The 11,603-nt window shown below is 47.2% G+C and overlaps 1 protein-coding gene across 1 annotated transcript in view; it reads right to left on the bottom strand.

The window, feature by feature from the left end:
* The window catches only part of Bbs1 (Bardet-Biedl syndrome 1), an 18,311-nt gene extending 8,501 nt beyond the window's left edge, over positions 1-9,810 (bottom strand). Inside the window, exons 1-11 of the mRNA XM_021210820.2 lie at positions 9,729-9,810; positions 9,353-9,429; positions 9,196-9,230; positions 6,869-7,141; positions 6,310-6,356; positions 6,179-6,217; positions 6,008-6,080; positions 4,140-4,271; positions 2,675-2,781; positions 1,172-1,292; positions 878-1,036 (exon numbers count right to left, since the gene is read on the bottom strand). Of these exons, the coding sequence (XP_021066479.1) occupies positions 878-1,036; positions 1,172-1,292; positions 2,675-2,781; positions 4,140-4,271; positions 6,008-6,080; positions 6,179-6,217; positions 6,310-6,356; positions 6,869-7,141; positions 9,196-9,230; positions 9,353-9,429; positions 9,729-9,775 (1,110 nt within the window). The 5' untranslated portion in view covers positions 9,776-9,810. The remainder of the gene's footprint in view (positions 1-877; positions 1,037-1,171; positions 1,293-2,674; positions 2,782-4,139; positions 4,272-6,007; positions 6,081-6,178; positions 6,218-6,309; positions 6,357-6,868; positions 7,142-9,195; positions 9,231-9,352; positions 9,430-9,728) is intronic.
* Between the last annotated feature and the right edge of the window lie 1,793 nt (positions 9,811-11,603).

Raw genomic sequence — 11,603 nt, forward strand, 5'->3', positions numbered from 1 at the left:
AGGAGGAGGAGGAGGAGGAGGAGGAGGAGGAGGAGGAGAAACGGCATAGTGGCACAGGCCTGTAATCCCAGCACCCAGCAGGCAAAGTCATGTAGAGCTTTGTGAGTTAGAGGCCAACCTGGTCCATATGGTGAATTCCAGGCCAGCTAGAGCTTCGTAGTGAGACCCTATCCCTAAAAACAAAGAATTTTTATGCCCCTCAGCCTTTGTGCATGCTGCTTCTGGTCTAGAGTGTTCCTCTGCCATCCATCCACTCAGCCCCGAGTCACTTGGCCCCCCTGCTTTGCTCCCACCTTCTCTGTGTGTTCACTTGTCTCTAGCCGCTGTCACCACATATAAACTCCCTGGAATCAAGTGTTTAGTCATTTTTATGCCCCTTTCCCCGTCATGTGGCAACTGTACACATCGTGAAAAATTCAACCTGTATTTCTAAGGCCCATCCCTATGGGGTCAGGAGAGGCAGTGAAGAAGCCGGCCGGACGGGTGGAACATGAGCTGATGAGGCCTCATCTGAGCTAAGGAGCTATGGCAGTTAACGCTGTTGGAGGTAGGGGACTTATTCAGGGGTGCTATCACCAATAAACTGGCCATGACCCAGTAAATAACCCCACCCCACACACATGCAAACAGCCCTAGTTAAACTCAGTGGGTTATAGGAATAAAACACAACAAAGCCCCGTGAAAACAGGGAGCTCTGTTGGGGAAAAGGGTACCACAGGGAGTTGGGGCAGATAAGAAGGGAATGTGAGTGGATGGGATCAATTACATTCACGTATGAAACTATCAAAGATTAAATAAAAAATTAGAGAAGAAAAATAAATAGGGCTTGGGTAAGGAGGAGGCAGCAGCAGTGGCAGCGGCATGCCGGCATGCTCACCGGGGCACGGATGACATTCAGCAGGGCCTTGTCTCGGTAAATTCGGACTTCCCCGTTGGCCAGAGCAGCCATGACAGCTTGCAGGCCTCGGGATCGCTGCTCCAGGAGGTTCATGGTCAGGATGGCTGCAGGCATCTGCACTGTCCACAGCTTCTTACCCTAGCAAGAAACAGCCAGTGTCTGCAGGGAGCTCAGGGCTTTTCACAGAAATAAGGGGTGGCTGGAGTGGCAAGTAATGGACAGCTCTGGGCTCACAGGGCAGGCAGTGTGGAGGGGAGGGGCTAGAGACCGCACCTTGTGGGTGAAGCCATGCAGACTCTCTTGGGTGCTGCCCACCACCAGGATCTTGTGTACCCGGACCAGCCCCACTGGCTGGGCACTCAACTCAATGCAGTACTTGGGGTGTCTGGAGTCTCTGTGGAATAAAGACATGACCCTTCAGCCCAGAGAGGTCTCGCCTCTAGCTCCGTGGCTGACCCATCCCGTCTTACACCCTTACATGAACCCAAGAGCATGCCTAGTCTTGAGCAAACAATGAGGCCATTTCTCCACCTACCACTTAGAAGACATGTGACCCTAGACGATACCAGGTTTGTTTTCCTACTGTCTCCTTCTGCCCTTCACTATGGTGACAAGTGTCCTGGGATTCCAGAGTTCTGAATGTGTTTACCTTAGAGTGGTCTAGCAAGTGTTATTGGACTTGGATTATCAGCAAAGGATGGCCCATCAGTTTTCTGGTCTCTCCTTCTTAGTTTTCCTTTTCCAGACAGAGGAGCTAACTTCTGCCTTTCAACCATAGCTGTGACCCACTTTCTACAGGCTGTGTAAAGACTACATCTCACTGGCTTCTGGGCTCTGGGAATTCTCCCTTCTTAGCCTTCCAAATGTTGTGACTACAGGTGTATGCCACCTTCATGCCGCCAACACAGATGTTGCTTGTTTTCCCACTGAGCCTCCATTTCTTCTCAATAAGTACTCATCTAACTTACATTATTTTTACTATATGTCTTCCCCAGGAAGGCAGGAACCATATTTAGAGCATTCCACTTACCAGTGAATCTCCAACCCCCTGTATAGTACTGAATGCACAGTAGATGCTCAATAAATGTCTTGAGTTAAAAGACTATCTGGAGGGGTGGAGAGCTGGCTCAAAGGTTAAGAGTACTGATTGCCCTTCTAAAAGTCCCAGGTTCGATTCCCAGTCTATATCACTGCTTACAGTTAACTGAAAATCTAGTCCCAAGAGGCTGATGACCCCTTCTACCCTCTGGATATCACATGCATGTGGTATACAGACATGCACATGGGCAAAATGCTCATGAACATAAAATAATTTAGCTGGGCAGTGGTGGTGTACTCCTTTATTCCTATCACTTGGGAGGCAGAGGCATGCTGATTTCTGTGAGTTCGAGGCTACAGAGGTCTACAGTGCAAGTTCCAGGACAGCCATAACCCCAGAGAAACTCTGTCTCAAACAAACAAACAAACAAACCCTGTCTAGAATATCAAACTAATGCATGTGTCACATACATTATAAAACAATATAACAAATACAAGAGATTGTATCTGCTTCCTCTACCCAAGGACTGCTTCCTCTACCCTCTGGCTGTGCTGCTCTCATAGTACTGCCCTCGTATCAGGCTCTTAGCCATCAGGCCCCTCTTCCCTTCTACCCTTGAATGTTCAGTCTCCTTTACAAAGTTCTCCTCTTTTCAATCCCAAATTCCAGCCTAAACCCCCTGTTCACCTTGCAAGCCTCTGAAACCACCCCATGTCTGGGGCCACAGCTGTAGCTACCTTCTCAGGATATAGATGTTCCCATTTCGGCAGGCAGCAGTCAACCGGAACTCCACATCAAACTGGCCGGAAACCTCCAGGAAGACAGGGACACTGGGCAGGCTCATCTGTAGGGAAAATGGCTCAAACCTACTAACCATGGTCGGAAGAAACTTAATTCTTGACTAAAGTTCTGATCTCTTTGTTCACTTCCTACTGGTCACAGCTTTAAGTCTACACCATTTGGCAAAACCCTGTCACCTCCAGCAAAGTATGAGAGCTATGTAAGTAGAGATACAAAGATGTTTGAACAAGGAAGACCATGGAATGCATTAATAATAGTGAAAATCATTTATGTGGACACCAAGCGACCAGGCAAATACATGTATGTATGTATGTATGTATATATGTACACATATAACTACATGGAGAAGGTGGAGCCTTTAAAAGGGCTGATATGAAGCTGCAGTGGTAGTACACCCATAATACCAGCACTTGGGAAATGGAACCAGGAGGATCACAAGTTCAAGGCTATCCTGAGCTACACTGAAAAAAAAAAAAAAAAGCCCAAAAACCAAAAACAAATAATAATGACAAAAAAGTTGACGTGGTTTTGAGAACAAAGGAAGACACAAACATTCTACAGTAACGTGGAAAGAGCAGAGCCGGGCGTGGTGGCGCATGCCTTTAATCCCAGCACTCAGGAGGAAGAGGCAGGTGGATTTCTGAGTTCGAGGCCAGCCTGGTCTACAGAGTGAGTTCCAGGACAGTCAAGGATACACAGAGAAACCCTGTCTCAAAAAACGAAACTAGAAAAGAGCCAACTGTCGGCTCTGCACATGAGCCTGCCTACCTAAGGACACTGTACGGCTTGCACTCACTGCGCCGAGAGGAGTCTCAGGTGAGGGGCTACCTAGGTCAGGCTGCCCTGGGGACAACTGTCTTGATGTTAACTGAGTTGTCAAGGCACACCTTGAATGTGGGCAATATGAATTCACTGGCTGGGCCCTGAGCTGTTTCAGTGGAGCAAGCCAGATGATGCCAGTGCTGACAGACAACCTGCATGTGTTCCTTCCTCTCTGCCCTCCACTGTGGATGTGCTGTGACACCTGCTCCACTCCCTGCCTCCCCTCTTCCCTGAAATGGTAAGCTGTAACACGGAGCTGTCAGTCAATCAAGCCCCGTCCTCCCCAAGTTGCTCCTGGCCAGAGTGTTTTTATCACAGCAGCAGTAATGAACTAGAAATACACCTCTCTATAAAACAATGTTTGAACCAAGGCAGACAACTAGTCCACACATGAGAACGTCTGGAAGGATCCCTCCCTGGTGAACCTTTCACAACATACTTATGAGTGGTGAGCTTTTGGGACATCTAATCTTTCTTTATGCTTAGCTACACTTTCTGAATAGATGCTACCCACACTGGCAGACCAGGAGGAACGCAGCCTGGACATTGTATATAACCAGGGACAGACCTAATACTGACCTTGGCCAAAATGGTGAAGGCCTCAGGGTCCAGCACTAGGAGTTCCTTGCTCTCAGTGCCGAGCACCAGACAGGACGCTGCGTCCTCATCTGCCAGGTTCTTCTTCAGGGTGGTCATGGTGGTGATGACTGTCTGCAGAAGGTCCCACCGTGTCCCCAGAGCCAGAGGAGGGAAGGGAGAGGGCAAAAGAGGAACAAGCATGAGAATTGTACCTGGATGTTGATGGCAGAGGTGTTTCTTTTACAATCCTAAATACTTAAGAAGAAGTATTGTTTAAGCCACTTATGAGTTACAGAGTCAAAACCAACTTGGTCACACATTTAAGAGCTGGGTGTGACTCACACCTGTAGTCAAAGAATTGTGGCAGCAGGGGCCAGAAAGTTGCTGGATGATCAAGACCAGCTTGGCTTAAAACTCTAGTTCCAGGCTAGCCCAAACTACCTAGCAAGACCTTGTCTCAAATAAACAAATATTCCAAACAACAAAAGCCATGTTTTAAAGGAAAATCCAATGACATGGGCATCTGCAGGCAGCAGGCACACATGCAGTGCACATGTGTACATGCGGGCAAACATTCATACACATAAAATGAAAATAAAATATATCTTTTAAAAATGTCTACAATCCAGGAGTGGTAAGTGTCTTTAATCCCAGCAGTCAGGAGGCACAGACAGGTTAATCTCTGTAAATTCAAGGCCAGCCTGGTCTACACTGTAAGCTCCAGGATAGCTGGGACTATATAGTGAGACCCTGTCTCAGAAACAAAACAAAATAATGTATGTGACCACAGAAACGTGCTAGGAGCTAAACCCGCAAGCACAGACACTGGTTCTCTCCGAGCAATGAGAGCAGAGCTTTTCTGGAACTTCTACAGTAGACACCTGTTCACCCTGTAATTATAACTGGACATCAAAAAGGAAGGCTTCATTTTTAAAGAGTTTCTCTATGGAAACTAGCAGAAGCAGAATGTTTTTCTTTGAATGAATGTGTTGTATGCTGTACAGACATCATTACATTAGCACGGAGGGGTGCTGAGGGGTGGTGGGTACACCACTGAGGGCGGTGGTGCAGGCCTGCAAACTCAGCCCTGGGAGGCAGAGGCAAGGGGATCGGGAGAGCAAAGCCAAACTCAACTAATGAGATGCTGTCACAAAAAGGCAACTGGCCAAATCAAACAAATGAAAAGAATCATAACCAACTAAATAATTAACGAGCTACTAAAATTAGAGATCTCACAGGCTATATAAGACTCAGAATATGGTGTCCTCACACTATTACTCAAGGGAGGCAACATAAGACGCACATCTGCAGAGGAAATGCTCAGAAACAGCAAGAAGAGGGTGTCTCCCTGCTAACTAGAAATGTACAAGGCTCTCTGCTCTGGGACCCCAGACATCAGTGTCAGTGGAAGGAAAACTACAGAGTGCCACTGGCCAGGCTCAGTGGTAGAGCAACTGCTGATTACATGGGTTTGTTTGTTTGTTTTTAACCGGGAGCGTTTGGAGCTGGAGACGCAGTTCTGTTGGTAAAGTGCGTGCCCGGCAAGCAGGGGCTGAGTGTGAGTCCCAGAAGTCACACAAGAAATGCCAGGCATGGTGACACATCCCTGTAAAACCAGTGCTGGGGAGGCTGAGACAGATGGATCCCTGTGGGTGGCCTCCTGGCTGGCTACTGTAGCCTAATTGGTGAGCTCTATGCCAAGAGAAACCTTCTCTCAAAGGAGATGGACAGCATTCCTGCGGATGACACCTGAGGTCATCCTCTGTCCTCCATACCCATGCACACACACATGCACCTGTCTGCATATGAACACATACAATTTAAAAAATGTAAACATCTTGATAGGGCAATAAAGAGAAAGGGTGTACCTGGCGCTTGATAACCTTGGACTTGTGCTGGTTCACAAACGCCTCCATTTCACTCAGCTCCAGCTGCAGAAACCTGCACACACAGAGAACAGGCACCCGCATGCCATGGCCTGGCGGCCTCTGGTGCAGTCCACAGACATCCCCTCTGCCATGCCCCCAGTGAACCCCTACCTGAGTGACTGCACAGACAAGGGCACCTCTGCCTTTTCCCTGCAACGAGAATGGTCAACATGGCAGCTTTCATGAGGGCTCTTAGGAGAGCTTCGGGATGAAAGGGTGCCAAGTGGGAAGTGGGCTCTCACCTGATGTCCTCCAGCATCTCCTTCAGGGTTAAGGGGTCAATCCGGTCCTGTGTCAGCATGGGGAGAAGCGAGAGCCTGTGAGCTCTGGCAGCCATGGCCTCAGTCAGCTCGCTATGTCTATACTTGGGCACGCACGCGGGTCAGGTCTTCCTCCTCACGTTCTCCCCACTGGCCTGGCACTCAGCCCCAAGTCCGAGATCTTGCTTTGAAGCCGTCTCAGGACATGTCCACACCCATCATCCTCTTTATTGTTGTGTCCTATGTGTCCCTCTCTCCAGGGTCAACCCTACTCCCTCAGGTGAGCCTTTCCCTCTTTGGTTCCTCTTTCTCCACAGATAGGAAGGGAGAAGTTAGTGCAGAGGGATCCTATGGTTTCTGCTCTCCAGAGGACCCGGCTCCATGCCTTCCTGGAAGCTACTGTTCAGGGCCAGCATCTCACTGCTACTCCAGAGCTGGGCTATGGCCCACCTTCCACTACTGTGAGCCCACTCTCCTGAGAGTCTGGTCCTCCTCCTTCGGTGGCTGCTGCCACTGAGTTCTTGTTTGCTATGTCACCTACCTCTTTGGCTTGGTTCCAAAGGTCCTGTTCCAAAGGGTTTGGAGGTAACTGGGGCAGGCTGAACTTGAAGTAGGGTCTAAGGTTTTTATAAACATAGACACAAGGCCCTGAGGCGAGTGCCAGGGCAGGTGTCCTGGGCTCATGTTGGTCCATGAGGAAGGTGGCAGCCGAGGCCGGCAGGGCAGGCAGTGGGCTTTCTGTCAGCACTGTGGGTCCTTTGAGCACTTTCAGGCGGGGCTGCTGCCCACCTGGGCCAAGGTCTCCCACCACCAGCTGCAGGGACAAGAGACCATTCAGCATAAGGGCCATCTCATTCACCCTTTCTGTTGGTGCTTACTAATCCATTCCCTCAGCAAAGTTACTTAACTATTCTGAACTCAGGTTTCTCTCTTGCAAAATGGGAATGCCTACCTCAGGACACCTGGAGGAAAACAAATCCAATCCTGAATGATAGGCCTGGCGAGTGCTCAGGGGCAGATGAATGGTTTATCCATTCATTATGCATTCCTTTCCTTTTCCTGTGGTAGGGGACTGAACTTGGGACTTTGAACATAGCTGTAATGTTCTCCTCTGTTATGAGACTAAGATATAGTTACTGTATATTTACATTGAATTTTTTCTTTTACTAAGGAAAATATCCAATTATAAAGAACAGTAGAGAGAAAAGAATTACAGATTCCCATAGTGACATTAGCAGCCTCTATGGTCACCAGTCTCTTGATAATCTATGTCCTCCTGAGAAACAGAAAAGTCTCACTTCCCTGAGCTTTATTTCCCTCCACATTCTAAATTACATATGTTTATATGTATGTGGGGACATCCATGCCACAGCACATGTGTGGAGACAGAGGGCAACTTCAGGGAGTTTGTTCTTTCCTGCTCGACTGTTCATCCATGGGACTGAATTCAGGTCATCAAGGAAGCACCTTTACCTAATGATACCCTAGTGCCTATTCCCAGTCAAGACAGTTTCCCTTACACCAAAGATCATGTCACAGTATTTAAACTAAGTGGCTGTATATTCACCTTGGCAGTACGTATACTAAATTGTGAATGATATAGAGAAGATTATTAACATGGCCTCTACTCAAAGATGACACACAGAAACTGGGCAAGCCTTTAATCCCAGCACATGGGAGGCAGAGGCAGGGAGAATCTCTGTGAGTTGGAGGCCAGCCTGGGGCTTGGACTACATATTGAGTTTCAGAACAGCCAAGACTACTACTACTACAGAGAAAAACTTTGACTAAATAAAAAGAAAAGCTTTGTGAATCATTTCATATTTTAAGCCTATTATTTTGTATTATAAACTAAAAAGTTAAGCAATGATGATTAGAAATAAAGAACTGGGACCTGCAGTGGGTAAAGATGGTTGCCACCATGTCTGATGACCTGAGCTCAGTCACTGGGACCTACACGACAGGAGAGGACCTACCTGACCTCCACACTTCATGCATCCTTCCAACACTAGATAAACTCATTTTGTTGCTAATTTTGTTTTGGGATGTGGATTGCTTTGTTTGTTAGTTTGCTTTTGTTCTTTGTTTTTGATGCAGTCTAAGTAGACCTGGCTGGCCTTGAACTTCACAGGTCAACCTCAAACTCATAGATCTCCCTGTTTCTATTGTCCAAGTGCTGCGATTAAAGGCATGCACCACCACTCCTGGCCCCCAAATTATTTTTTTTAGAAAATCATATGTCATCAGGGCAGTGGTCGCACACACCTTTAATCCCATCACTTGGGAGGCAGAAGCAGGCGGATTTCTGAGTTTGAGGCCAGCCTGGTCTACAGAGTGAGTTCCAGGACAGCCAGGGCTACACAGAGAAACCCTGTCTGGAAAAACAAAACAAAACAAAACAAAACAGAAAAGAAAAGAAAATCATATGTCTTGGTACTATAAATCCACAACAACTTGCTTTCTGTTTAATTTCTGCAGATCATGTCATAAAATTAATGTTCACTTTCCAAATTACTAAGAAATTCTGGGGTTAGAGAGATGGCTCAGGAGTTAAGATCACTGCCTGTCCTTTCAGAGGATCCTGGTTCAAACTCCAGCACCCACAAGGCAGCTCTCAACTGTCTGTAAATGCCGTTCTAAGGGATCTGACACCCTCGCACAAGCACACATACAACCAAAGCACCAATGCACACAAAATAAAAATAAATCACTAAAAGAAAGAAAGAAGTCGCAAAGGAGTGTGCCTTTTTAGTATTGGTGAGTTCCAGAGTATGTTAAGCCTCTTTGCAAATCTCACTTCTGAGGACCCCTCCCCTGCCCCCCTGCCCCCCTTCCCCCCATCCCCCACTCAACTTTTTGGTTGCCTACCTTGTACTCCCCATCGCCATGCAAATCTGCCAGTGCTAGAAAACACAAAAGGGTCGGAAAGGAGTCTCAGAATCCCAACGATTTCTCCATGAAACCGTTCCCAGTTCCTCCCATCCCCCTAGAATCTGGGTGTTCCTAGGTATGTCCAGAGACTCACACAGGCAGGAGGAGAAGGTGTGGATGTTGGCCATGGGGTCGTAGTGTGCGTCCAGCCATTTAGAATTGGCTTCGTTGCTGAGAGGGAAAAAAGATAGTTGGAAAGTGAGTCTCATGGCGAAGAAAAAAAAATAATAAAAGCTCTAAGCGAGATGACGCCTGAGACTGAGAGCACAAACTCCGAAAGGATAACAGATCTGGGCTCAAACTGGCGCCCGGAGTGACCAGCCAATCACATACAGATTCTTGGCCATCAGCTTTTGTGTTTGATTTCTAAAGGACCCTCCCTGAACTTCCACCGCTGCTCGAAAGCAAGAGCCCAGAACCCGCCACCAAGCACCATCTGGAAAGGAAGCGGTGAGGACCCGGGACTTAACCTCTCAGCTCGCCCACTGTCAGAATCCGATGAAGACGCCGCAGCCATTTCCCCAGGCGTCGCCTTGGCAACCAGCTCAGCCGTGGCGCAACGCCCAATAGAATCCGGGCATCCGAAAGCACAGGAACAAAGGTTCCGGGGTAGAATTGTCCCGGCTAGGACCAAATAAGCACTGGTTTCCTTGCCCTATGCAACGTTGACTTAATGGTTTCTGCATCAAAAACAGGGGCCTTAACTTTGAGGCCTGGGGAGGAGCCCCTTTTTAGGGGTTAAGACTAGGCTGAGAAACAAATTAAAGGGTGGGATCTCATGGCAGCTCACAATTCTGTAACTGTAATTCCAGGGCATCTGATGGGGTCTTCTGGCCTCTACTGCCACCACCACACATGAGAAGAAAATGCACACATACACACAACTCTTAAGAAATATGTCACTTGCTGGTGGGATTGCAAGCTTGTTCAACCACTCTGGAAATCAGTCTGGCGGTTCCTCAGAAAATTAGACATAGTACTACCGGAGGATCCAGCTATACCTCTTCTGGGCATATACCCAGAAGATCTTCCAACTGGTAATAAGGACACATGCTCCACTATGTTCATAGCAGCCTTATTTATAATAGCCAGAAGCTGGAAAGAACCCAGATGTCCCTCAATAGAGGAATGGATACAGAAACTGTGGTACATTTACACAATGGAGTACTACTCAGCCATTAAAAACAATGAATTTATGAAATTCTTGGGCAAATGGATGTATTTGGAGGATATCATCCTTAGTGAGGTAACCCAATCACAAAAGAAGTCACTAGATATGTACTCACTGATAAGCGGATATTAGCCCAGAAACTTGGAATATCCAAGACACATTATGGAAAACAGAAGAAAATCAAGAAGGATGACCATTTGTGGATACTTCATTCCTCTTTAGAATAAGGAACATAACTCTCATGAAAGGTTATAGGTACAGAGACAAAATTTAGAGCTAAGATGAAAGGATGGACTATCCAGAGAGTACCCCATTTGGGAGTCCATCCCATCATCAGCCACCAAACCTAGATACTAATGCTCATGCCAGCAAGATACTGCTGAAGGGACCCTGATATTGCGGCCTCTTGTGAGGCTATGCCAGTGCCTGGTAAACACCGAAATGGATGCTCACAGCCAGCTACTGGATGGAACACAGGGTCCCCAATGGAGGAACTAGAGAAAGTACCCAAGTACCTGAAGGGGGCTGCAACCCTGTAGGTGGAACAACAACAGGAACTAACCAGTACCCCCTGGGTTTGTGTTTCTAGCTGCATATGTAGCAGAAGATGGCCTAATCGGCCATCAGTGGGAATAGAGGCTCCTTGGTCTTCCAAACTCTATATGACCTAGCACAAGGCAAGGCCTGGGCCAAGTAGTGGGAGTGGGTGGGTAGGGGAACAGAGGTGGGGTGAGGGGTATGGGAAACTTTCGGGATAGCATTTGAAATGTAAATAAAATAATAATAATAATAAAAAGAAATATGTCACAGGGCTGGTGAGATGGCTCAGCGGGTAAGAGCACCCGATTGCTCTTCCGAAGGTCCTAAGTTCAAATCCCAGCAACCATATGGTGGCTCACAACCACCTGTAACAAGATCTGACGCCCCCTTCTGGAGTGTCTGAAGACAGCTACAGTGTACTTATATAAATAAATAAATAAATAAATAAATAAATAAATAAATAAATAAACAAACAAACTCTTTAAGAAATATGTCACAAAGGAGAGCTCCAGAACACATGTTGTGAGTCTGTGCCCTCCTTTGGAAATGATATCAAAATCTTATTGTGGATTGGAAGCCAAAAGTGATGTACTGTGCCCTCCCTAGGCTTTGAACCGGAAGAGACAGAAACACA

Source organism: Mus pahari, chromosome 1 (assembly GCF_900095145.1).
Source record: "Mus pahari chromosome 1, PAHARI_EIJ_v1.1, whole genome shotgun sequence".
In the NCBI taxonomy this organism is placed as follows: domain Eukaryota; kingdom Metazoa; phylum Chordata; class Mammalia; order Rodentia; family Muridae; genus Mus; species Mus pahari.